Source organism: Apteryx mantelli, chromosome 17, assembly GCF_036417845.1.
Source record: "Apteryx mantelli isolate bAptMan1 chromosome 17, bAptMan1.hap1, whole genome shotgun sequence".
NCBI classification, from domain to species: domain Eukaryota; kingdom Metazoa; phylum Chordata; class Aves; order Apterygiformes; family Apterygidae; genus Apteryx; species Apteryx mantelli.
The window spans coordinates 5,090,097-5,117,252 of record NC_089994.1 but is presented as its reverse complement, the minus strand read 5'-3'; the positions used below and the strand labels follow the sequence as shown (position 1 = coordinate 5,117,252).

At 38.8% G+C, this 27,156-nt stretch overlaps 1 protein-coding gene across 2 annotated transcripts in view; it reads right to left on the bottom strand.

Annotated features, from left to right (window-relative positions):
* The window catches only part of MED13L (mediator complex subunit 13L), a 207,118-nt gene that overhangs the window by 18,268 nt on the left and 161,694 nt on the right, over positions 1-27,156 (bottom strand). For both annotated transcript variants that reach the window (XM_067307411.1, XM_067307412.1), the window contains exons 10-22: positions 25,986-26,714; positions 24,280-24,502; positions 23,233-23,338; positions 22,704-22,828; positions 21,070-21,169; positions 17,586-17,806; positions 14,214-14,419; positions 10,753-11,699; positions 9,947-10,126; positions 8,087-8,310; positions 6,798-6,990; positions 4,261-4,714; positions 2,575-2,794 (exon numbers count right to left, since the gene is read on the bottom strand). In XM_067307411.1, coding sequence (XP_067163512.1) covers positions 2,575-2,794; positions 4,261-4,714; positions 6,798-6,990; positions 8,087-8,310; positions 9,947-10,126; positions 10,753-11,699; positions 14,214-14,419; positions 17,586-17,806; positions 21,070-21,169; positions 22,704-22,828; positions 23,233-23,338; positions 24,280-24,502; positions 25,986-26,714 — 3,928 coding nt within the window. The remainder of the gene's footprint in view (positions 1-2,574; positions 2,795-4,260; positions 4,715-6,797; positions 6,991-8,086; positions 8,311-9,946; positions 10,127-10,752; positions 11,700-14,213; positions 14,420-17,585; positions 17,807-21,069; positions 21,170-22,703; positions 22,829-23,232; positions 23,339-24,279; positions 24,503-25,985; positions 26,715-27,156) is intronic.

The window sequence follows — 27,156 nt, the reverse complement described above, 5'->3', positions numbered from 1 at the left end:
TGCCTGAAAAACATATTTTACTAGAGACTCTCAATGAATTTTGCTTTTGGTTAAACATCATTGAATTAAAAACAGAATCAACCAATCAACAAGCCCAGCTTATTTTTCCTACTCAAGTCTTTTATAAAGTCCACTTTCTCATTCACACTGCAGTTTGGGAGAGGGACATGACTGATTATGTGTACAGCCGCTATCAGGACTATACCACAAGAAGTAATTACTGGTGGCATTTAAAAGCAACAGCCTAAGACTTTGGGCCAGGTTTGATTTAACTTCACATTTAAAAGTGCTATTGGAGAATGAAAAGGAGGTTCTCCAAGAATAGGTCAAGTTACCACTCACGTATGGGGAAGAAGTATGACATATCCTCAATCCAAAACTGAAAGCCCCTACTCAAACACTTTCAATTTTTTTTAAACTGTTTTTCTGATCAACATCTTCATTGGAAAGCAGTGCTACTGTATAATCTTGGCATTCTGAACTTTGTGATTAGGCAGGTTTGTTTAGATAGGCTGCAGTTAGAATCAAGACTTGTTTGCTATTCACACAGGAATCAGCATTGCATTGTCGTTCTTAAAGCAGCCATTTGGTAAGATTGTAGAGAGCAGAATTAAGACTATATTATAATGATTTATGTGGTTTGTGAGTCTTGTTTCTCCTTTTTAATGTAGCAAAACAGTGGAACATCAGCAGCTCTTACGCTGACGTTCGGTTTTGTTTGCAATGTCAAGCGAAAATACCTCAGTCTGCATGTTCCACCAGCAACAAGCAGATTAGCCTGTAAATCTGCACAACAGGAACAGGGAGGAAAAATGGCACCGTGTTCTTTCAGAAGTAAACAAAACAATAAAAATAAGCTCTTCAGTTCAAATCCTTTTTTAAATTGGAATTAAATGCTTGTAAACTCATTCTTTATGTACTGTTGAGAAATGCGGTGTCCTACAGATGGCTGTAGAAACCTGCGTTTCTTTTGAATAGTGAGATTTTTGGAGCAGAAACTGTCATTCCAAAGTATTATGTTGTATCTATCACACTGAGACCCAAGCAGATTGTTTTAACAAATATTTTCAGTAGAAATAAAATTTAACATACAGCTTCTATCATTCTGTTTCCTACTTGAACCATTAGAACTTCGGTAGCATATTCTATTTATTAAATGTCAGTGTGTATTTTTAAAAGACAACTCCTTTATCTAATAACTTCAGTAGCAGAGCTTTTCCAGTCTACATATGAATTATAATAAATCTGTAAACATATTTTTATTTGATTTATTTTTAAATGACTGTTTATTTCTGTGTACTCTAGAAAAGCTGTGAGAATACTGCACTAGTAACTATGTCCTGTTGCACTTGACTTAGAGAAAACTGTCTACTATTTTGACTTATACTGGCAAAATGCCACATATTTTGAGAACCCAACTGTAAGTGTGCAGAAAATAAACAGGATTTATAAAGAGCTGGTAAGCCCATTAGTTCTTTTATACAGACTAAGACACGATTTCAATATATAATTTACATTCCTTGTATTTCAGACATTGCAATGTCAATTGCTATTTTATTTTTAGTATCTTCAGGTTTCAATCAATCATATTGCCTGGAGTCTACCAAAATATGCAGTTGTGAAGCTAATTTTTAATTTGTCCCCAAACCTAAAATATTTTGGTTACAAATTCCCCCTCACTTCAGGAAATAATAAGGTTGCCATGAAGGAAAATGTCAAGATTATGAAAAACGACAAACATCTTTAGTGTCCGACTTGAGACACCAAAGTAGCCTCTAATAATTTTTTTTTAATCCAGACAAAACACAACACTTTTAAGCCAAGTCGAGCATTCATGAATAAGGTATATAAAAACCATTCACTGCTGCTGGCTAAATCTTTTGGCTAATTCTTGCACGTATCACCCACGCACACGCAGAGTCTCTTTGCTGGTCGTCTCTGGCCTGCCATTCTCCCCCCATCCAGACCGAGCCACTGGGAAAGACGGCACTGGGCAAAACGCAGGCAGCCTGGGCAATAGTCCAGGCTCCATTTCTGACTGTACAAATTCAATTCTTAAGTAATTCCATATTAAGTAACTATTATTATATACCAAGTTACATGGTAAATTATTTTTAAGCAGTAGATAATAACAATACACTAGTTACATTATGCACTAAATGTCTGGTTTCATGTACTTCTTTTGCATTAAGCAGTGTAATTCAGAAAGAATATAATAAGCAAACAACTCAACATGCAAAGTAATCAAAGGAGCAACTGAACATTTTTCCCCCGGCAATGGCAACCCAAATTGTAAGTTAAACTGAAATACCTCTTCAGGAAGGAGCTATCATACATGGCTGCTGGAACCATGCAAAAGATTTGATTTAAGGATAACAATGGCTGCCTTAAATTAATATCCCCATCAAAGCCAAAGCAAGTGTTTTTTTTTAACTTACAGCCTTGTACTTTTAACAAAGTAATTTGTAAGCGTTATCTAAATTTTATATGTTATCCTTCATTTTATATCTTTCAGTATACTGTACATATCAAAAGCATGCTGTCCAATGGGGAAATACGGAGTGAGGTAGTTACCTGGAGAATGAAAGAATTCCTCATGTTCTCGGGCAAATTATCCAACATTTCTGTGTAGCATCTCATCAGACTTAACAGCCAGAAGTTGGCTGAGGCAGATTCTTCATCTGCAGTGTAGGTAAAAGGATCCACCATGTAGATGACAACCGCTGGAGGATAGGCATTGCTGTCTGCGGACTCTGCTTCCGTGGGAACCCCTATTCTCTCCCTCTCTGTAACACTACAGACATACATGGTGTTAAGTTCAAAGGCAAGTTACAATTATTAATTATTGTTTTGCTCTAAAGGTGCAGGAGAGTGAAGCAGAGAAAAGAAAGCAGTGATCGTTACATTGAGAAACAAAGCTAAAAACCATGGGAACAGGGTCGGATGAGAGATTGCTTTTACTCACAGCATTGTGTAATACAAAATACCTGTTAGAAGTGATGCATCAAAGATACTTAGATAAAGTCATTAATTCAATCTGAATAGTGTAGGGCTGAAGAATATGGAAAAATGACTAATATTAGCTCCGAGAGTTTTCCTCTTTGTTTGTGCATGCCTCATTTTGAGCGCTGCTTGGGGTTTTATTTTGGGAGAGGGGGAGGGGAAGTGGGCAAGAAAGAACTGAGAACTGAGGAGAAGTGCCAAGGTGATATCTATGGAGACTGGAGTCCTCTGGTCACAGAAAAGGTACCACTGGCAATGGAAGGAGCAACTCAACACTTTTTCCTTGGTAATGGCAACCCGTGTTGCGAGTTACGTACTCCTCCAGCAAAACGCAACCACGAATGGGAGGCTCAACATCTGCAAGTGATAAAAAGCGGCTCAGGATCACTTTGTCAGTGACCACACTGCATTTGATAAAACAGTGTTTCGCATAGATCAGTAAGGAGATGTTTTGAGAATAACCTGAACTAGGACAGGATGTGGGCTTTTCGTTCAAGGTACAGGAACTCCCAAGCCTGTATCATGACTATTAGCAATATGTATTACTATACAAGTAACGAAAAACATGCTCATTCAGCAAGTTAGTTACAGAAGGTGTTGAAAAATATTTTTCTGGTTTTCATGTTTGGTGGATGGCTAGTTATAATGAAGTCTTTTAAAATGCTGTGCTGCTCAAATTTATTTAAAAAAAACAGAAGCATATTCCTGTTTTCTGACCACACAGTACATCTGCTTAAAAAACAATTGCTGCAATACAAGCAAGTTGGGGTGGGGGGGGACCAAAAAGCATGGATCACATTTTGTATCTGTTAACTTTAAACATATTATGGATTTGCCCACATAAGAGGCCTCCAGTGCCGCATGAGATATCCCACAGTATCTGACACACGTGAGACTGAGCTAGCAGATATGGCACAGAACCTATGAGACACCGTGTTCTTCTCGTACTGCATCTGCAGGCCAGGTGGGGTCTGGTAGGGCATCTCAAATGGCTCTACAACACCCATGTTTGCGTAGTTGAATGTCTTTTATCCACAAAGGGGAAGTTTGTTTTTCCAGTTCCCCTTATCAGTAATTACTGAATGCAAAAAAAAGAAAAGTGAGCCCTGCTCTACTTACAACCAGATAGCAGTGCTGCAACATGTCAGAGTCCTTTAATTTCAAAGATTTACTTAAGGCTTAAGTAATATGAGTTGCATGAAAGCAGGAAAATATAGGATTTGATCAGAAGTACTTTGAGTCATTTAAGTAACTTACCCTTCCTGTCCTTCCTGTGGCTGTTGTGGTAAGTTTTGACCTGATTCGATGTCTCCTCCAGAACCTGTGCTTCCTTGGGAGCGGTCTGCTGTGTTTCCCCCAGTGCTGGTGTTTTGCCCTGGACACATGTTCCCACTAAACCCCGGAGTGGAGGTAGTGGTCATCTGGTTAACGCTGGGTGTCGCAGAAGACGCTGACAGCTGTGGCACAGAGGATCCAGAGGATGAACTGCTTCCTGCCGGAAGGCTAGTGGTCCCCCCATTGGGTGTGGAGTTAAAAGAATTGCCTGGTGGTGGTGGTGGTGGTGCCCCGGGAGCTGAAAGACATGTTGAATTTGAGGGTGCGGATCCAGTGTTCCCAGGTATTGTTTGTGTCTGGCTTGCTGGCGCTGGGGTTTGGTATTTAGGTGGTAGTAACAGGCTGCTGTCAAGCTGCAGAGTGGCTAAGTAAGGTGCTGAAAGAGCATAAAAAGAACAAAGGAGATTAGTGACAGTTTATCAGATTGAAGTCATATAACATTTTCTGTGTTTTTAGAATACTGTAAGAGTATACAAATATTAAGTGAATATAATCTCTATAAGTATTTACTTTGGAATCAGTTCTTCAGGGTTTCATTTCTAACTGATGTGAATCAAATGTCTTTGAAAACAGCACTGCCTTTGTAGAGCTCGTGCAGTATGAAGAGAATTGGAAGTGAATCAAAGTTGGTACCGACATGTCATTTACCTCTGGCTACATTTTGCTGGGATGGCAGCTGTATATAGTGTTCAGCTTTGCAAACTATTACATGACATTTTTTCACAGTCCATTCCAGACGTTTTTCAGATCATCTTTGTCAGACTGAAAATCTAAAAGTCCTTTTTACCTGAGCTACAATAATGGCAAACTTAATGTAGTTATTTCTGTGCCTCAGTATCAGAAAAAGAGAAATAACAGTGACTATTTTTTAAATAATAAATGAATAAAAATAAATGCCTACATACATATTTATTCAGTATTTATTTACTCTCAGAACAGGTGCAGCAGCAGGGAGTTTCTAGTACTGTCCCCAGCCAGGCGCATCAGCCGTGAACTGGACAGCCCCTTCCTGTGCTGGCTGTGCACACGCTACGTATTTCCGCATGCAAGCCTGGAGTACTTATGTTAAGTAGCACTGTAGTAATTTCTCCCTCCCAGTTATGTGACAAATGAAAATTAAAAGCAAGCCGAATGTGGCAGCAGGATTATTTGAGATAGGTGAGTCCCATCCTATTCTGCCAGGTTTTCCTTAAAAGATGGGGCAAGTGTTCAGAAGAGCGTAGAACTGCCCAGCTACTTCTGACCTCCCTCTGCTTTCTTAAAACTTCTTTCTTCCAAAAGCAGAACATCAGTACTCAAGATAACCGGATTTAAGAATTGTCAGCCCTTTTTCAGAGCAAAGAGAGTAAGCACATTTCAAGAATCAATTTAAAATTCCCAGCTATTTTTAAACCAAAATAAAGTTTGCGCATTTCAGTTAAGGTAGGCAACGTTTATGTGGCCGCTGTTCTGTGATCGCTGCCTGTCCTGCCGATGAGCATTATCTCAGCAAACGTATTTCCAGTGTCATTTTGGACAGGTCTGTGTTTCTGTGCTAAGATCCTGCTTCTCAGTCACATACACCATATGCGTGTTAGGTTGCCTCTGGATCCTTTCTGGAATGAGCAACCATGTCTCTCCCCAGACAAAACCTGGGAGCCATGCGGCGGTTGGATCAGTTCAGGGACTGCTCCAGCCGTGGCCGGCCTGCTGACACTATCTCAGCAGACTTCCCACACTATTCCCTTCCACGCTTCTCCATGCAGCAAACACTCTTGATATTAGGCTAGAAAAGCACAAATATGGCAGGTTGCCAGGGAGCCCTCTCAACCTTCAGGGCATGTTACTTTAAAAATATAAAATAAAAAATGCGTTACTATGTTTCAGGATGGAAATAAGGCTAGGTGAGGTCCAGAGGAGACCAGGCTTTGAGGGCAATGTTGTTCAAAATATCCCAGATCCAGGAGACTGTGGCCCCACTCATCAAGGATACTGTTTTTTTTCTTTTTTTCCCACCTGTATTAACTCATTCTTCCTTTGCAGCGTTTTAGTCAGCTAGTCTTTTATATAAATGTTATACTCTAAGGCACAGTGCAAATATTCTATCACAGGGACTTGATGTTTCTTATCAGTAGCATAAAGACCCGATTGATTTATACATTCAGTCTTGTTCAGAACATCTTGAGACATACGAGCAAACGTCTTGCACCAAACCGACTTTTCTAAAAAGACATGAGAATTGGCTTTTGAATCTCTCACGTGATCACCAACCTGATCAACAACAGAATCTTTTGAAACAGACAAACTTAACATGGAAGTGATTAAGACATTGTTAAGAAGCAGCCTCATAATACTTAAAAAAAAAAAAATTTTAAACAGATCATAACCGTGTCTTAAGTACCTGTTTCCACCTGCTGCAAAGAACCTCTAAAGTACCTACAGAAAACAACGCAGCCTTGTGACCTCCCTGGTAGACTTACCTAGGTGATGCCGGCAAACTTGCGCATAAAGTTTGAGTCTGGAATGATTGTCACACTCCTCAGTGCCCCAAGGCTGGTTAAACCATTCGCTCACAAGCTCATCTGTTAGCTTTTGGGCCACGGTCTTTCCCACCCGCATAATCCCATCACGTAACACTTTGCAGATTGGTTTGTGCTGGCCAAGCCTACACATCTGGTGAGGAAAGAAAAAGTATTTGTAACTAAATGCCAAGCCGCTGAACAAGTTATGCAGACTGGTTTGTAGCCTAACGCCCTGCTGATCTGTAGCCTGAAGCCCTCTACATTCAGCCCATGCCAACACAAAGCTGGCTTCTTAATAATGGCTTCTTAATAAATACAGAAACAAAAGGCTACATACATGTGTTAACTTGAGTTACACTGACAGTCAGTGTAAGGTTCCAAAGGAGTCTACAATATTACAAAGTACCCAGTACGCATGAACAACAGAAAGTTTTGATCTGCAGCCTAGCAATTACAGGAAAGCAACAGTTTCTTTAACCAAGTCCTTGCACTGTAGGTTTGATGGGCTTTAATGTGTTAGGCTGTGATTGTACTGGAGTATTAATACTAGTATTGTATCCTCTGTAAAATGAAAGGATGCGTACTGGAAAACAGCAGGTGCCAACAAAGCACCTTGAAGCCTAAAGAGCATCACATTTATGTAAGTAGGATCAGCTTCATTTCTGCAGAAAGTAGACTGGTACGTTCCAAAGGCAGATTAGCCATATCACTCACTGGATTGGTACAAAGGCATATTAAAACATGAGATACTAACTCAGGGCGGCCTTGCATATTAGCCAGAAAGTATTTTTGTTGATAATAGTGGGGTACTAGAATTTTATCACTCTTGAAAGGCTATTCCAGCATCCTGCTGGAAAATAGTGATTTAGCTGTTTATAGCTCACTCAGCAGTTTGATGTTGGAGGAACATATTGTGCAGTTAGTGCTTATTCCCATATGACTTTATTCAGATAAACTAAGGAAAAAAAATGTGACAAAATGCTTTCTATTTTTCAAACATAAACAGTCATTGCATATGACTATATTCCAGGATTAAATTTTGTGTTTCACAGGAATCAGTATTTTAACTGTGTAACTCAATTAGATACTAATTTTGCACTCTGAAAATGGAGGAAGACCCCAAAATGAAAGAAATCTTCAATTAAATAATCGTTACTTAAAAAAGCATAGATTTCTCCCATTGAACATGCAGCAAAGCAGAAATGACACTTAAGAAGAAATAATTCAGAGTGGTTCCTCTTTCCAACCTCGTATACAGCACTCAAGTCCCTGAAGAAAGTTTTGGCTCCATCGAGCAAGGCCTCATTTTCTGGACACACCACGATATAGGCGACATCCCGATGGCCCCCGTATGGGTCAAGCAGTAGCCTCTCCCAGAACGGCAAGGAGAATGGCGAGATTGTCAGGAAGTCCTTGTCATAACCCACGAGTAAAGTTGGGATCGGAAGAGGCTCAGGAGATTCCTCGGAGCCTTTAAAGGGAAAAAAGAAAGAAAAGATGATGTTAAAATAACTGGGCTCTCCGATATACCAGGAAGTGGGTATTAGTGATCGCAAATCCCTAATCCCTTGCCGTGCCGAATTTTCATGCCTGATAAACAATGCCCTTCCACAGTCTTTTTGCTTGGAAAAAATATTCTTTAAGGAGAAGGAAGATCTATATCGTATTTAGGAAGTGTTGTAAAATCGAAGTTCAGTCAGCCAAAGTAGAGGAGGGAGCCAAGCAAAGCACCACTTAAACTTTCCTAGAACACTGAAAGATGTTTTATTGCAGCTTATTGTAGATACATGTGTTGCCCCTCCTGAGGCTCCATCTTTTGGGCTTACAGAGAAGAGGTTTTGCCTTTGTCTAAATGATTATATAATCATATTATAACCGTACTTCACAAGTGCCTATTCTACAAAGAGCAGTAACATGAATTCATCAAAACTGTTTTTATGGTTTTTCATCTACCTCCGCCTGATTGTGCAAAGTTACCAAGTAAAAAGGTTAGGCAAACTTACTCCATGGTATATAATACTAGGCAAAGTTATCATAACATAATTCTAAAAACTGCCCCTTGCTCCTTTTCAACACAAAAGCACTTGCTGTCACAGCTGACAGAATTACCATGAAGTTTAACATGGTAGATCCCAGACACCGTTGGTTGAAAAATACAAGCCAAAATATACCTTGATAGTCTCTGCAGAATATATTCCAACTTCATTAAAAAGTCAACATTCAATAAAAAATACTGGACCTAGATCTCCGGCCTCTACTTACTATATGGTAATTTCAGTTGTATTCTCCGGTAACAGTTGGCAAATCCTAACTCTTTACCTTAAAGTTACAAATGTTGGGAAAACATTAGAAGGATTTCTCATGGAGCAGAACAGCTTTAGACTGGAACTGTAGTGACCACAAATTGTCCTAGCCCCAAAGGAAAGCAGCAATATCTCAAATACCAGTGCAGAGAAAATAATGAAGTGAAGCACCTTGGAACTGTAGCATAAAACTAAGCAAGACTGGATCAGCTGAGACTGAAATAAATTGCAGGCAAGAAACAGGAAAGGGTCAAATGATCTTTAAAGGTCAATCATCATTTTGCAAATGTGCACATACAAAGTCTATTTTCTAATCTGTATTTTCCAGAAGTATGACTTATAACGAAGAGATATTTAAACTGAAGCCTATCGCAAACTTCTTAAGACTATGGGAAGTCTTAGAACAAGTGAGCCTCTTTGTGGGCAAAGGATACCCGCTTTTATTTACAGGATTTGAGCCTTGGCCTAGAAAGCCCCTCTTCCCCATTATGATTTAGTGCAATTTTAACAACTTCCTCTCTTCACATTATTAATGTACTAGCTAGCTGCAGTACAAGCCAAAATACAGATTCATACTGGGATTTTGATCCTCACGCAGCATTTAGGCACTCTGTAAATATGCATCATCTAGAAGGGTAAAACCTTCACTGTAATATTCAAGCATATGCTTCAAATGCCTTTCAAGACCATGAAAAGTGATCTGAAGAGTCCATTTGTTATACTATATTTTCCACAAGAAAGTGCACTTTTCCAGAAAACCACGGCTCTCATTTTAACTGTTGGCGTATTACACCGTATATGTACCATAGGTTCCCCGTCCTGCCATCTTATGGAACTGCTGCCAGGTGAGTGGTCCCTGCACATGCTGGATGTTCTCCCAGGTCCTTCCTGTTCGCTTCTTCTGGATAGCATCCTGGAGAAAGGGCTGTAGCGACAGCAGCATGCGCACCACGTCCTGGGAGGAGAGCATGCTGATGTCCAGTACTGCAAATGACAACGGAGCATCAATCATTTTCATTGAGGAAAAGGAAGAATTCTTTTGAGATGGCAACATTTTTTGGTTTATTGTGCCCTCATAGTGCTTTTCGCAATGCCCTTAAAATCTGTACAGCTCTGAACTGCTTAATGAAATTTAATGCCCTACTTCATGAAAACGTTACTGAACTAAAGCTATTACGGTCCTTTCCACCTACCTTTCATTGTAACCATTGTCCAGCTCAGTTCATAAAGAAGTCAGAGCACCTTCAGCATTCTTCAAGCTTCTTTTCTTTTCTGATGAGTGTTTACACCCTTCTCCAAAAAAGAAGGGCCATAACCCCCGCCTGCCCCCAATTACTTGAAGTTATTTTGCATCTCTGCTTTGGATTTGTGAATTATCACCATTTCTGACACAAGTTAAACTACAAAGTCTAAATGCTAAGGACAACCTGATTATTGTTCATTTACCTGTAATTTTATAAAGCTCTCAGAAATCTACTTTATTCCTAAGATATTTTATGCATTTCATTTCCCACATAACGATTAAGCAACTTATGGTTGGCAAGTTTCAAACAAATTTATAAAAGTCACACAAAAAAAGCAAAGGAAAAAAAATCTGCTCTGACCCATACCATTGCTGTGAGGCCAAGAATGGACGGTGGCACTTCTTACTAGGGCTTCGTCCACTTTCCCACCAGTGGGGTTATCCACGTACTGCCTGCCTTGCTCCAGGGCATTGAAGCATTCTATCCAGGAGTCATTACTATCTGCCTGCAGTCTGTCATAACTCCAGTTCATACAGGGCAGCGTCTGACGGTTATTGGAGGACATATAATCCAAGCAGCTCAGAGAAGTGAAAGGCTGTGTGTGCTGATTCTGGAGGAGGAGGAGGAGGCTCATTGGAGGCTCCTGGGTCCTTCTAGCTCCCTCTCCCATCTGAGAAAGCAAGTTGCTTTGACACATCATCAGTCGTCTTTCTGCAGCTTGGCCAATATCTGAGGTCTTGCCAAAAATATCCAACTCATCCTCAATGAAGAGCCCAGAGTTGTAACCTAATTTGCGGTTCATAATAGCACTAAATCCACAGGTGCAACGGTACTGATCCTCATTAGATGAATCTGGGATGTATAATCCAACATCTGCACCTTTAATATTCATATTACAGGCGCATATGCAACAGCTATCAAAGTTACGATCTTTGAAGATGTTCAACACAGAGTCCGAAAGAATCAAGGTGACGTACAGGCTGTGGGCTTCCGGGATCGGCTGAACAGTGGCTGGCTCCACAGAATTAAGCGGTCGTGTCGTAGAAGGGGTAGAAGCAGGTGAACCTTGATCTGTGCTGTCATATTTTACAGATCCTTGACCACTCGCAGTACCCCCACCTCTAGGAGTCCTTGGGGTCCTGGGAGTGCGGGGGGTGGGGACAGAGAAGCGGGGAGTTGCTGGTGATGGCAGAACTCCTGCTCCGCTGTTGCTGGCTGGAGCAGCACTATTTAGCGTCACTGGTGTATTCATCTGAGGAGTGTTCATCTGAAGATAGTCTTGGTCAGCCAAGCTCCCAACACTAGGCACATTGCTACAAGGAATACACGAAAAACAGAATCAAATGCTGCCACGTAAACTAGCTGGGTTTGGTTCCTAGAAGACTGATTTTAAAACACAGGGAGATGGTGAAAAATGAAAGGGTTCATTATAAACTACAGTAAAGAAGAAACATCTTCAGGCATTCTGCTCGTAAGCTTTTACGCATGTCTCTCTCATCTAAAATTTCAATTCTCATAATGAACACAGCTGTTTCTTATCAGTGTAATAAAAAAGGAGCATCAAGCACTTAACCCTTTTCAAAGATTATTCCCATGACCTAAAATTCAGATGCCCATTAGAAGAATGAGAAGATAATTTATCAAGATAGTTTTTTAGGATATTTATAACTTCTAGGTAAAAGATAAAGAAAAGTTTTTGGCTTTTTTTTTTAAAAACAATTTACATAATCTCTTTAGTGAAACAGTTAGTGGAAATTACGAAAATACTTCACAGAGGCATAGAAATTCTACCTCATTTTAGAAATAATCAGTTTAAATACCTGCAGGAAACAATGCACATGGCACTTGCTATATACAGTATTGCTTCATGGTGGTACACAACTACCAGTAGTATTTCAGATGCTACAAAAGCAAATACTCATTTATCTCTACGTAGTCTACAGGACAAAAGTCACATGTTCCATTCTAAACTCTTAATCCAGTAAAGCTGAGAATCATATTTTTGGGTCATCTCGTCATCACTGGTTTTTATTACTTAAACTTTTGCCATTTTCTGCCAAATCTAAGTGACCAGAATACGTTCATACATTCCCACGAGATCTATCTTCTCTCTAGAATGACTCATTATACCAAGAAACAGATAATACGGGCCTGTTCAAAAGAATAAGATCTTTATTTAACTTTTCTCTTTCCAAGTTGCCAATAAAACATTTTTCTTGAAATGTGTTCGTTAAGCATTTCGTACATTTTATTTCCTGGCCCTAATATGTAAGAACACAATCAGTCTCCCGATAAAGGAGTGGAAACAGAAGGATTTTTCCTGTTTGTCTGTCCTTACTCTGTATTTTATGAGTTATTTACAGGAGTATTATTTTAAGGCTCATATATCATTAGCAACTTGAAAAGGAAAATAGTGAAGACCTTACTCCTTAGAATCATTTAGTTATCTTGAACTGATACATGTCCAACTCAAGGTAAGAGAGGAAAGAAATGAACAAAGGTTTGAAGAAGTTCTGAATCTGAAGCATACTGAATGCCTCGGACTAATGAGAAAAGGTGACCTAGAAACCTTGATTGGCAATCGCTACTCCGTCGGAAGCCTGCAGTAATAATCTTCACTCTAATTGGATTATATTGAAAATAAAAGATTTTTTTTTTCAACAAATACCTGAAATTAATAACCAGCTCAGACCTGGTGAATCAGTTACTATTATGGAAAAAAAAGAAAAAAAAAAAGGGAGAATTAAATTGCTCCCTAGGCACTATCAAGGGTTTACAATTTCTTTCTTGCAATTCTTTTGAGAACACCGAATGATCCTTTGGAGCTGGAAAAGGACTGATTTAAAGGATTTAAAGACTGATTTAAAGATACAGCTTCCTCCAGGAGGGAATGCAGGGCAGCAGGAGACCTTTATACTGTACTACGCCTTTTAAGAGGTTTTATAAATTTAATGGTACAAATTCTTAATAGGTATCAAGATCTCCAGCAGTGAATTTTTTTCCATAAACACTGCTAATTTCTGAAGATTGAGTAAGGAATACAGGTTTTTAAGTTTAATAGGAGTATTTGCATATAGGTCACAGCACTCTCATACTTCAAACTGAAAAGGCAGAGCATCTATTTTTTTAATATTTAGAAAGGAAGATAGCATACATCTCATCAGCATATATCTGATCAGCAACTCAGTATGTGACCCATTCAGGTAAAAATCACCAGAACTCAGAAGAGCTAAGACTGAATTCATAGAAAAATAAATTCCTTGAGAAGAGAGCTATCACAGGCCTGCTCAAGATTCAAGAATCCTCAGAAAGCAAACTGGTACCAGCTACATGCACCGGACTCAGTATCACTGACAGACTGATGTTCAAACTGAAAATACAGGACAAATAAGAGGGGAACCTAACTGTAGGCTAGAGAACAGGGCATTTAAATGGGTGACAGAGACCTGAGAGGTTACCTGCATGAATTTTATTCCCTAACACTTCTGGTTTATGTTGAATTGCAGTATTTTCCTGTATCAGAAATTGCAACTAATTCAAGTTCTGTTTTTTCCCTGTTCTCTGAGAAGTACCAAGAGTGTTGTGAAATTTTATTGTGATGATAGCAATTTCCAAAAATTGTTCTCAGTTCAAATGTCCCTACCATCAGAACTTCTTTGATTTGAGGCAATGACAGATTTAAAAGATTTACAATATATTTGCAAGTTATTTGATGGTGTTGGTGCTTAGTAAAATATGTTTAATATATGCCAAAAGTATTTTGATTAACTAATCACTTTAAGTACTGGCATGACATATTCTAAAATTTCCTGCAACACTGTACTTACTTGTAGCCATCTCTGATGAAAGTGGCTGCAGGTGGCAAAGGAAGTTGTTCAATTTTAGGAGGAACTGCCCAAGAAGGCCTGAAAATGCAGGCATCTGGTATCTTCAGAGGTAGGAGGCACTGACTTGGCAGTATCTTCAGGGGAGCAAATATGGAGGAGCCCACAAAAGGTTGAAATGATGGAACTTTGTGCACATATGAAAAATCCTGTAACATCCAAGTGATATTGTTTACAACAACATGGTAAGGTTGATCTTTATATTTAAATATTTATTTTTAATTAAAAACAATTGCACTGCTTTGAACCATATATAAGTGCATTTTTTTCATAATTAAATATATCTATTCATTCTACAAAACATTCAGGACCAGCTCCTTCACGAAATTCAGCTGAGGCTTCTTATTACGCTGAGGTACTATACAACTTTCCCTAATGCGAAAAGACTTCACAATTAAATTAGATTCATTTAGGATATGAGATGTCTGAAAATTAAGTGGTACACTATGAAATATTCAAATTTCCTAACTTTAAGCACCTAATTTAGGTACTTAAAAAGCTGATCTTTGCAAGACTTCTATACTGATAGTGGAAAGGCTGAATCACCCTCTGAAGTAACCTTAGGTGCCTTAAGTCAGCCTCTCTGAATAACACCCACTTTGGGAATTAATATAATCCCAGTAGTAACAGTGGACCCTTATCACTAGCACCATTCTGAACAGCACATATAAAGCCACCCAGACCGGACTTCAAGCGACTGTCTTATGTTTACTTGCAGAGAACAAGGACAAAACTTCAGACAGCATTTCTAAAGCTATTCAAAGTTCCTTTCATAAGAAAGGAGCTAATCCTTTTGAGACACTACTACAAAGTAACAATATTTATTAAAACAGTAACAGCAGTCTCAAAATTTCAGTATTTAATATCTCACTAGATGTCGGCATTTTTCCCCTTGCACCTTGTTAAAGCATTGAGAGATGAGGAATGTGTGGATTACTACCTCGGCTGCTGAATACTCAGCGCAAGAAATGTACTTGCATGTTCTCAAAATGATTAGCAATGGGTTTAGGTGCTTGTTTCCCATCGGTGCATATGAGCAGGTGTGACACACTTAGAAGCAGAGTAAACTGTGCTGCTGGAAATGTTATCAGGCACAATTAAAAATATATTTTAATACTCGTAAAAATGGGTGTTAGGGAGATTAAAATATCTTCACTGTCAATGATGCACTAAAATCTGTTCCCACTCAAAAACTCTCAAGCTCATCAAGTCACAATGCATATTTTCTTTCCAGTCCCAAATTATCCTAGTTTTAGTAAATAGCTTACTATGCAAATGGAAGGAAAAAACAAATAAGGTCTGTGACAAGAGGAAGAAGTGTTCTTCCATATTTACACACAACATACCTCATTAAAAACGTATTTCAGACTTCTGTAATGGCAGCAAAATTGCAAGAATATACAAACTATACAAAGAGAGTGGATAACTGTACATCATCAAAGCCTCTAAAAAGATGCCTTTTCTCATCATGCCTTCAATTTATCAGGTTAGAAGGAAGAAGAGATCTTGCAATAACAGAGCAGACCTTATACATGTCTAGCTTACCAGGTGGTTAACTGTCTTCAGGAGGGATGCACTGGTAACGCTAACTCTACCTTAGACTTCTGCAAAGTGTCTCTTCCTTTCTCAACTGAATTATCTGTAAAAGCTCACTAACAACTCAGCTCCGTCATGGGAGTCAGGTCACTTTGGAGCCTTGGGAGCTGGTAACTCCTGGTTCTGACTAGACACGCTTTCTCATTCTGTGGAGACACAACCCCTGAATGCAACCATCTGTCCTGCTTCCTCCTGGGGACATTCCCGAATGTTCTTAGGGGGAACATCACTGCGTTGTCTGCCTGTGCTTTACTTTCTGTCTGCCTAAGTTATACTGTTACTGCCATACAGGAAAATTTACTAATTCAGAGCTAAATATTTTATACCAAGGTTAGGTTACATGTCAGTATTCCCATATCGATATATAGCCACTTCTTGTCCATGCAGCTGCAGGCGCTGTGTTGCAAGTGCTGTATCGTTGTGTGCATGGCTCGCTCAGCTGTACGGATGCTTAGAAATAAGCCCTCAGCTAATTCCAACCTTCCCAGGAGCACAATATGAAAGGGAGGGTAGAGGGGTTGGGAAAATAAATGGCTACGAATACAGAAAAAACAGGCTGTGGGGGATTATGGACTAAGTGGGCCTGAAGGAGAAGTATTAGGCTATAAAATGAGGTGTTGGGGACTACCAGGAAGACAGAGTTCTCATGTATATCTCCCTTTTTATTACCTGCATACACCCAGCTTGCACTGCTGCAGAACCACAAGGAAACGTCCTTTTTAAAATAAATAATCCTCAGGCTATATTCATGGAAATGTGAGAAAGATAACGTCTGACAAAAGTGACAGAAATTGCCCCAAAAGTAAGTAATGCAGAATACACACAATCAGGCAGAATGATTTAACCTACCTGTTAACGTGTGCTAACAATGGAACAATGAAATACATATCAATGGGGACTAGGTGCTTATGTTAAGTCCTTTTATGTGATGCTATGAAAAAATGGATACATCTTGATATGTAAGCAGGGGAGGCGAGTACTAGTACCCCATAGCAGAGACCCCATTTTAAAATATTTCTTTACTCAGATACACTATAGGGCTCAATATAGGAGTAACTATGTGACATTACCTGACCTGTGTTATACAGAAAGTCAGATAAGAATGGTCCCATCTGGCCTTACAACTTGTGAAGTAACATCAGCTGAAGAAGAAACAGAGCAAGTTTTCAACCCCTGGGCTTTCTCAGTGATTTTCAACCCTAACCAAAAAAGGCAACATTTCAGAGAGAAAAAGGCAGCCTTTCTACATGCATGATTTTATCCTAGTTATATCCCCAGAGACTGGCAAGAAGGAGTGGCTATACATAAAAGGTGCTACAGAAAAATTATCTGAAGAAAGCATTTAAGTACTACTTAGTCACAAGCATGATGTTTTTCAAATACATACGTTATTTCTGCCAAGCATAGGACTTACTTCACGTACAATATTGTTTGGTTCCTGAGAACACCCAGAAACATTACAAACAAAGCTACACCTATCACATGAGAGAAAAAAATAACTATAGTTAAAACTAGGGAAACAATTAAAAGGCTGTTTTACTAAAGAAGAATTTTTGTTTTTCCAGCTAAAGATCGATACATACTTTATAGGGATCTAATTCACATTTGTTAAAGTAATCTTCTAGGCACCCTACAATACATGTTACAAGTTTATAAAAAAAAACATACAAAACATACGTAGGTAAGGTTATAAAAACAGCAACATCTTTGGCATGTTACCTTAATTTCTTCAGGTTTAGGGCTACCTAATCCATCTTCCACCTCCATTTTAAACTCGGCAAGCTGCGTTGGAACCATGTTGACCATAGGACTTTCCATCATGCCCAAGGCAGTCACAGTCTCTGAACTTATTCCATCTTTATAATTCATTACAGGGGAGAAGGCAGGGTGTTGTTCTAAAGAAGGAGGTGTTGGGAACATCCTTTGGAGATCTGCCACAGCTAAATATGATGAAATAACCCACTGTTAATCATTAAAATATAAATTCTCAAGTAAACCCAATAAAACGGGGGAGACCAGCTTGGTACTAGCCCTTATTTCAGCAGTTAAAACGGAGAAAAGATTCTACAGACCTACTACAGTTCTGACACCAGTATAAATTTAGACTAAGACTTAACACCTAGGGATAAATTCCCAAAATTCCTAGGGATGCTTTGCAAGCTTATTGTTCAGTAGCAACAACAGACTGGTAGATACACAAATGTAAACATACAGTTTTAAGAAATGTTTTCATAATAAAAGAGATTAACTGACACCAACGGAAAGTTCACCCCAGCAACTGTTACTAAGGAGATTCAGAACAGTTACTTTCCTTTTCTGGAATGACACTGAATCCTAAAATGGAGGCTTTCTGAATTTTTGTGCAGTTAGCTGCGTTTTTGCACTGACCTACAGTCACTGCGGTGTCATTTGGTCCACAGTGACGTAACTCCTGAAAAAAAGACAGGCTACTGTTGCTAACACAAACACGGGCACTTTGGGTTAGAAATTAGACTGCCAGGCATCAGAAAATGACAAATAAGCCTCAGAGGAAGCTTCAAAATAAGACTTTTGCACCACCAGACACTGAGCCAGGAAAATCCCTAAATTACCTCTCACTTAAATTAGTACAATTCATCATGTATTTTCTTTTCTTCTTTAAGGGGGAAAAAAAAAACGCTGAAAAGCTTAACCAAATACAATGTAGCAGAAGCAATCAAACAGAAGTCAGAATAAAATCTTGCATTTTCTTCCCAATTACATTCTTTCTCTTTATTTTGCTTAAAATTCAGAATGCATATTATCTTTTCCTTACTTGAATTAGGACAGGTATTCTCCTGACATAATGATCACTCTGCTAAATTCATTGTTAAAATACTCAAATTAGAGAGGGGTAAATTCCCACAGGTATCTCTTCTGAAGTAGGGTTTCTGACAGACTAACTGCCCACTTCCATTTCTATTCCTTTACACACATCCAGCCCTAGTTGATAGGCCACAAGGACACACTTCTATTCAATAACTTTTGCAGTCTAAAGATTACGGATAATTGGTAAGTGAACAGAGATGGATTCCTGACAGGAAAGCACTGAGTTGCAGAAATCAAAACTGATTGCTGAAACATGTCGTTAGTCTCCAAAACTAGTTGTGAAGGACAGAAATAAGTGATGGAATTAAAATTATGGATAGTATATGAATACATTCACACAAATAGTTAAAAGGAAATTTTCATAGGCTGCTGCAGCCTCAATTTCTGTCCTCGCTCTGCCTTAACTGTGCAGCAATCTGAATTTGGTTCTCTGGTCCACAGAGATGAGACAGCTGCTCTCCTATTTATCTCTTTATATGAAGTGGAACAACTCTAATAGGCGAGATCCTCCCGAAGCAGGGCTCTGCTGCTAACAACGCCCAAAACACTGAACCCAGGTCTTTCGCAACCTGGAGTAATACAGTAAATAATAGGCTATTAGTTATTCCCACTCAGCTCCTTTTTGCTTTCTCACTCTTGCTTTGAGTGAAAAATTTAAAAGAACTTAGTCTTGTCCTGATACAGGATAAGCAAATGCTCAAAACCTCAGGTTCAGCAGAACGGAAAAAACGATTTTCCACCAGATGCTGTTATGAAGTGCAATCTACTCCTGAATGCCATTTGGATCAGCTACTGCCTCTTTTCAACGAGATGTGTGCTTCAGAAAGTAGAGAAAGGAAAGGGACAGGAAGGCAGGAGGAAGGAAGGCTGGAATGAAGTGCAGTCAGTAGGACTTTGCTGTGATGTATGAGGCATTTCAGTTCCCCGCAGATACTGCTATGCCTCAATAGCTGGTGTCAAAGGGAGACAGCTATAAAACAAAAGTGCGGTGTATCTATTTAACTTATTTCATACAGCTCTATAGTGTATTGTTTTCTCACATTCAACCTCCAGTTAGCAAAATTCTGCAGTGCAGACTCAATTAAAAAAAGTTTAATTACCCCAAACCCCCAACCCTACAGCAACTGGCTAGCCATCATTATTCGTTTGCACGTGTCACGTCTGAAAAAGCCTTGCATATTTTAAAAATGGATCAACTAAACCTGTCAAAATCCAACCTCTGTATACCTCAGACCTCCACATTTGAGTAAATCAGCACAGCTTTTATGGGTCCATAAAACTCTGACTCATCTCCTTGACACCATGCTTTTTTCCCCTCAATTTGTTCTCATTACCAGCTGAAATTAATGAGAAGGCAATAAAGAATGATTTGCAGAGAAATCTGATTTCTGTTTATAGTAGTCACAGGATCAAACATCCTTCCTTCTCACCACGTAATTTGTAACTCATAATTTGGCTGGTTAGTATCATACCAAAAATTCTCACCTCCCTCCTCACACACATGCAAACACACACACACATACATACACACAAGCCTCAAGAGCAATGCCGCCTATGTAAATAATGCAAAAAAACCTATGTCTTTCAGACCGTAAAAGTTATCATTCCCAAAAGTTGTTGGCACAGCCCTTGCAAAAAAAATTATTATTTTAATTTGCATAATATATACTCAGTACACTAAGTTTCGTTTCAAAATTTCTTCCATTCCTATAACCTTCCAGGTACTACATGTGTAATGGCCTGCACAAGCATTACTTCTACCATAAACATCCCATCCATAAGGGGTTTAAAATTTGTCTTCAGTTAGAAGCTAATACTTCTATTCTATTCATATATTTCCATACGTAGATTAAACCCTGAAGGTGGTTTTAGTCTGAAATTGTCCTATGTTAAATGCAACTTCTTTCCAAGATAGGTTGCACCATAAAGGCCAAGAGGTAAGTCACAGCTTTAAAAATCTGAATAGCTGTATAATGAAGAATGATTTATACTTAAATGGATATGGTAAAAGTGACTATCTGAGATTAAATATTGAATTGGGAATACAGGGATAGCATCAAAAGAAGATTTGTAACAACCCTCTTCCATGCTTCCAATCAAAGGCAGTAATGTCAGAAGAACAGCATCACAAATCTCAGTAAGCATATTAAAAATGTCTATATTACCATCCACTGTTTCCATTAAAACCCACTTATCCTTGTTTAATATTGGCATCTAGTAATTACAGAAGAAAATAAGCACACTAGCTCTTAATCCTGAAAAAGCGACATTACAAGCTTCTTCCAAAACAGGCAGTACAGTAGCTATGAGGTAATTTTAACTGTGACCAAAGCGGTGATCAGTTGTTGCTACTTACTTGGTGGATAAGGTACTGCTGTTCTACCGTCCTTCCCTACAGGGCGTTCCTCAGACCCTACTGCAGGCATTTTTGATGACCGAAGAGCTGGTGATACAGCCTAAAAGGATAATCACGTACCATATTAAAAAAATACAAAAAATTAGAATTCTAAAGTTATTAAAATTTTTGAAAACTCTCTGAATGAGATTTTACAAAAAAGAGAAAAAACTGTACTTTTCCAGTAGCTTAACACATTCTGCTCCCTCCCTCAACCAAGAGTCTGGATTTCTTTTGTCTTTTTCAACACTAAAATCAAAACAAAAAGTCTCTGAAATATTTGTGTATACATATACGTGCAAACACATGCATGTATATACAAATTATCTTGAAAATGTCATCATTAACACTGAGCTCAAAATGAACATAACTACACTGCTTGCTTCCATGTTTGGACTCCACAAAGTAACCCTGAGAAAACATCACCGAGAGTAGAATTGTCGGGTGAGCACAGAGGACACCGAATGCCAAACGCAGACTAGCACAGGGCACAGCTCAGCACGTTGCGTGTTTTCAGGCAGGAAGAACATTAGGTCTATCCAAGCCAACAGGGACTGCACACAAAAAGGTAATTTTTTTTTATTCTGACAGAACAGTTCTCTGGTAGACTTGCATATTAGCTGCAGTATCTTAGGTGCAGTTTGTGTGAAGCCATAGAACTGCGCAAATAAAAAGACCTAAGGACTCGTTAAAGATAGCCTTACTTAACGAGCCCTGGATGAGAGCAACTAAAATAAAGTTCTGCCAAGAACCAGACATTAGACCTTCAAACCATGTTATCTGCATCAGTCAGTTTAGGATCAGCTTCTGTATCATTATGGCTAGATTAGATTAAGCTTAAAAACAGTAATTATTCTAATCTTTGACTGTCCAGGGACTTTGATGTAAATCAAAGTAGTAGCAGTAATTGATGTAAACCTGTTTTTCCTTTTGTATTTCATAATATTCAGTGAACTATTTCTCTTTGTAGAGAAATAAAGTGGTTACAGGAACAGAAAGAAACAGAATTACTTCAGATTATTACTTCAGGGAACTACTGAAATACAGTAAGGTTGAATTTATTTTTCTTTGGGCAGCTTCTCAGACAAGGTAAAAGAACAAATCCTCAGTTAATGAAACTAAGATCTTTTTCCATAGCTCACAGAAACAAACACAAAATACCGACAAAAGCTAACGACTACAAACTAGATCTAATGTACTTATAAGGCGACTACATTGCTTTTCCCAAGGAAGTACTCTTACAGCCTGCCTCTGCAATGACTATGACAGAAAGCTGCGTTTTCCTTAGAGTATACAGGTTCCCCTCATAACTGAAAAAAACTGTCAGACGACACAAGCTTTGATGTTGCCTAAGTGATCTCCTAATCTTCCTGAATTTTATACAGGGATGATTTCTCTCTTTGACGGATCTCCTTGAGGAGTGTCTTACGGATATCTCGCTCTCATTGCTTCCTAGTAACACGTGCAAGCCTGCCCACCTGGCTACGCTCTCCTCTGTCTATTAGGGATGACTGCCCACCACTAGGGTTCCAACATCTTTCTTCTTCTTTGCCAGGCTTTAAATCTACAGAACATTCAGTCCTACAAAGACTTACACCAAGCTCATCTTCATCTGAATTATCAAAGATATTATCTAAATCATGAAGTGATGGAGCCAGATCTGTCACCTGTGTGAGGCTACCAGAGCCTACTCGGCCTGCAGCATTGTCTTGCCGGGTATCTATCAAAAAGACAAAAAAAAAAAAGGGAGAAACTGATGAGAAATGGGAGCAAACATAGGAAATAAAGTTGTGTCTTCACTTTCACTCATCACTCTAAACAGGGAAGAAGCAGGAATCAGTGAGGCCCCTTCTCTAATATGTATCCCAGAAATAATCTTGCTGTAGTGGAAGCTCATGCTGAAGTTTTAGTCAGGCACCAAAAGTCAACCGGGAAAGAATAAAGGCAGCTACTGCTCAACTTTATTCTGCTTGTCCTTTTTATAATAACATAAATATTTTTTAGAATATTTCTGTCCAGCTCAGACAGCTGTCTGTAACTCTCATGTCACAGTAAAATGTTTAGCATGTGATTTTTCTTTGAGTATTTTAATTTTGCAGAGTAAATAAAAGAGCTTTTACTCACCTGTCTTAGGAGCAGAACTGAAAATAGACATGGCATCTTTCCCATCAGGCACTGGCGTAGAATGACCTGCTGTGGGGATTTCCTTGGTACCAATTCCGTCTTCTGACTATACAAAGAATCCAAGAATTTTTCATAGATGTTAATTTAAGCTATGTAAGAATAACCTGTCATATTAATAGCTTTCCTATGCCAAGCCATATGCAGGGCTCTCGATTCAACACTTTGAGAAGCCCAGAACATTTTAAGAAGGAAAAAGGACAGTTATTTGCTATTTATCTACGTGCCAGGAAAAACATGAAGTAATACTGCATATCAATTACGAAGGATTCTATATACATCAATTAAGTTTGATAACCAGTACAGATAATTAACATGCTCATTCTCCCTAGAAAACACACCTCCCAGAATTTTAAAGTGTGGTAGCTATCTATAGGAACAAATGAGGAAGAAAAGCCAGACAATGAAGCAGCATTATAATGGATAAGATAAATAGACAGGGAGAAACATCATACAGCTGGAGCAGCTGATGGCCCAGGAATGATGATCAAATCATTCTTCCCCGCATGTGGAAGAAGAGCTCTAAGGAAATGTTCAAACTAATATAGTGTCCCTGTCATAAATCCACTCAGTAGAAGGCTAAACAAGTTTTGCCCGAGGGAAGAAAGATGAATTTGGGCTGGAGAGATTTGAGCTTTGCAGGGAGGTGATATGTCAGGCTGGAGGAAAAAAAGAAAGAATTACCAAAAAAAGAAAAAAAAGCAGCAAGTTCTTTCTTCTCTACAAGTGAACATAAGACTTGAAATATTTTATTTCTTAGCTTATCTCTGGCATCTGCTGCTGGTCAGAACGAAGATATATAAACCAGCAACTACCGATTCAAAGATACCGTACTGAAACAAGTTTTTTTTCCTGTGCAGTAAAGAAATACCTATCTCTCCGAGTTTGATCTGTGGCGTAGGTTTGTGTATTCCTGAGAGCCGTACAAATACTCTGCTACAGTAATATAACCATAATAACAATGTTAAAGACCTTGGATTTACAGGTTACCTTGTTCTTTTTCAAAGGATCTTTCTCAGCCCCAAGTTTGCATTTCTTATTGCCAGTGAAGCTGTACTTTATATCACCATCTTCAAAAGTGTAAGGATCACTAGCATCTCCCAAGCCTTCCCCAGGCTGATGTATGAGAGGCAAGGGGTCAAGATAGTTCAACATCTGCACTGGTTTGTTGTCTTCCAAAATTTTAAATCGTTTATTAGGTTGTGCTAAAAGCCTGAAAGTAAAAATAAACAAACAGATAACGCCATCATGAAGCAAAACAAAACATGCCTTTTGCAGCAAACAAAAATAAAAGCTCTGAAGATCTGTAGCTGTCACACACACACAGCCCATATTCCACTCCATCCTCCTTGATATAGCAGAAATGTTTTTCCTCAAATGAAGCACACATTCCCCTTCATTTAATATTAAACACCTCACTGTGTTAAGATCTTCTACTTTGAGACAATGAAAAAAGAGTGAATCACTATAACATAAATTACAATATTTTGAAGTGCACATAACCTTTTCAGCCTATCAAACTCCAAAATAATTACCAAAATTAATTTTGTCATAACTCAAGAATTCTTCCTCAATTGATTTTACCTTAAATGTTTTCATTGATTATCCTTTGGTTAAGTTTTTCTATGTGTAGTCTGAATACAAAGATAATTTTTAATTTTAAGCCTGCATAACATTAATTCAGCTTCCAAATTTTAGAGGTTAAAAAAAAGACCTCCCCCCCCCTTTTTTTAAACAAAGACAGCTAAAAATTCCTGAACATTAAAACTGTATAGGTAGTTCATACTCTTCACTGAGAAGGACAATGTGTGTTAATTGTATTTTTTTTCTATGGTAACATTTCTCAGAGATAAGAAATCACTCTTTTGGATGTATAGACAGGAAAATCTGTTAGGGTTTTCAAGTTTCAGTCCTACACAGACTGAAATTAATAGTAAGGCTTCTATCAATTTCAAAGATCACGTGCTGGGTTCACAATACTGACACCATTACAAAAAAGTGGTATTCCATAATATAATATCAGTTCTTACTTAGGAAAAGTGTGGCACAGTGCAACTTTAAAACCTCACAATTGGATAAACCACATTGAAGAGCCTGTACAGAGCCATAAACAGTTTTGTCTGTCCTCTGTCTTGTTAAAAGCAAACACTGATGCAACTGTAACGTTGCAGAACTGAACACAGATTTTGTTTTTTAAAATGCTCAAAAGAGGTAAGCTTAATAAGCCCTTACGCTTGCTCAAATTACTTTCATAGAGATTACAAAAAAGATTTATCAGCTCTGATAATGTCCAACAAAAAGCCAAATATGAAAAAGATGAAGGATACTACAATTTTAAATTTCTATTTAAGTATTTAACATTAATGCCAGCATAGAGTATCCTTGACGCGAAAATGAAGCCTTTTACAGAAATTTTACAGAAATTTTTACAGAAATTTTACAGAAATTGCAGAAATTTTATTTGGGAGCAAAAAAATTAGGTGCAGAAACTGCTATTAAAAATCTCTTTCCATTAGTTATTTTCCTACCAATTATCACTCTTACACAAAACTGTCATAGCTAAATTCTGTCATCTACACCCACGTCATCCTTAAGGTTTTGACGCTGCAGGGAACTGCATGGTTACGACTGAAAAGGGAGTATGGTCATGGCTATAATTTAATAAAACCAGGGTTCAGAGCAATTTTCATTCCTACCTTTTCAGTGCCGTGCTGTCCGAGTTTACTTCCATCTTGGCATCATATCTCTCACAAGGAAGATCTGGCGGCCTGAACTCTGGATCATCACTTGGTGGGACACTATAGGTCTTCCACATATCTAGTGAGTCGTTGTTCTGAATTATCCCAAAGTATAGTGCTGTCTCACTGACTTCTGCCATCAGAGGTAACCTCTGTCCAACAAGAACTGTCCTATCATCTAAGCTGGGCAACGGCTGAAGTTCCAGCCCGCTGCCATAGAGTGCTGGGTTCACAGGTACTGATGGTGGGTCCAGATTCTCTGCTTCTTGACCTCTTGGCTGGGGGCTAAGTGTGGGAGGCAGAGGGGAAGTAGGGGAATGGGGTGAATCCATAGGATTCATATTAATTTGCTTGCTTGGATTTCTAGTAGGTATAGATAGCGGCTTCTCATATTTTCTGGAGTTAGGGACTTCTAAAGAGGGTTCCATTCCTGCTAATCCCAGTTTCTGCCCTGACGTGTCCTGCTCCATGCATAGCTCTTCAGTCACAGAGGGCCGATGGTGAAATGGCATCAAAGGCCTTTTTTGCAGTTTATCTCCTTTTTCCTGTCTTTCTGTTGTTTTGTGCTTTGAAGAGGCAGGAGGTGGCAATGATGAAGATGATGATGTTCCCACACTGAATCCTGGCTGAGTTATCGTTGGGGGACGGCTGGAGCCAGCAGCACAACGCTGTTTGAAAACCTTGTGCCTGAAAGCAGAGACAGAAAAAAGTCACTTTATAAGGCTATCTGATCTAATGAAAAAAAACAAAAAACAAAAACAGAGGAGCTTCAGGAAATCTTATATCAAGTCCTGATGTTTTCACAGATTCTACAGTGGTCACGTGATCTGGACAAGGCCATTCCACCCAGCTTGGCTGCAGTTTCTCCAACCTATAAAATGGAGAATGACAGACTCCAGATAATAGTATTCTACGGAAGGAAGATTTAATGTTCATAAAAAGCTTAGAAATGCTCAGATGGAAGATAATATAAAGAAAAAAAAATTCAGGCTACTGTTGTTTTCACGACCCTGAAGAAAGATAGCCTTTCAAACAAAACAACTACTGTGGAACCACACTACTTCGTTTGTACAGTCTTGAACATCTGTTACAAAAGATACCGATCTGAATTGTTTTAGTTATGTTCACA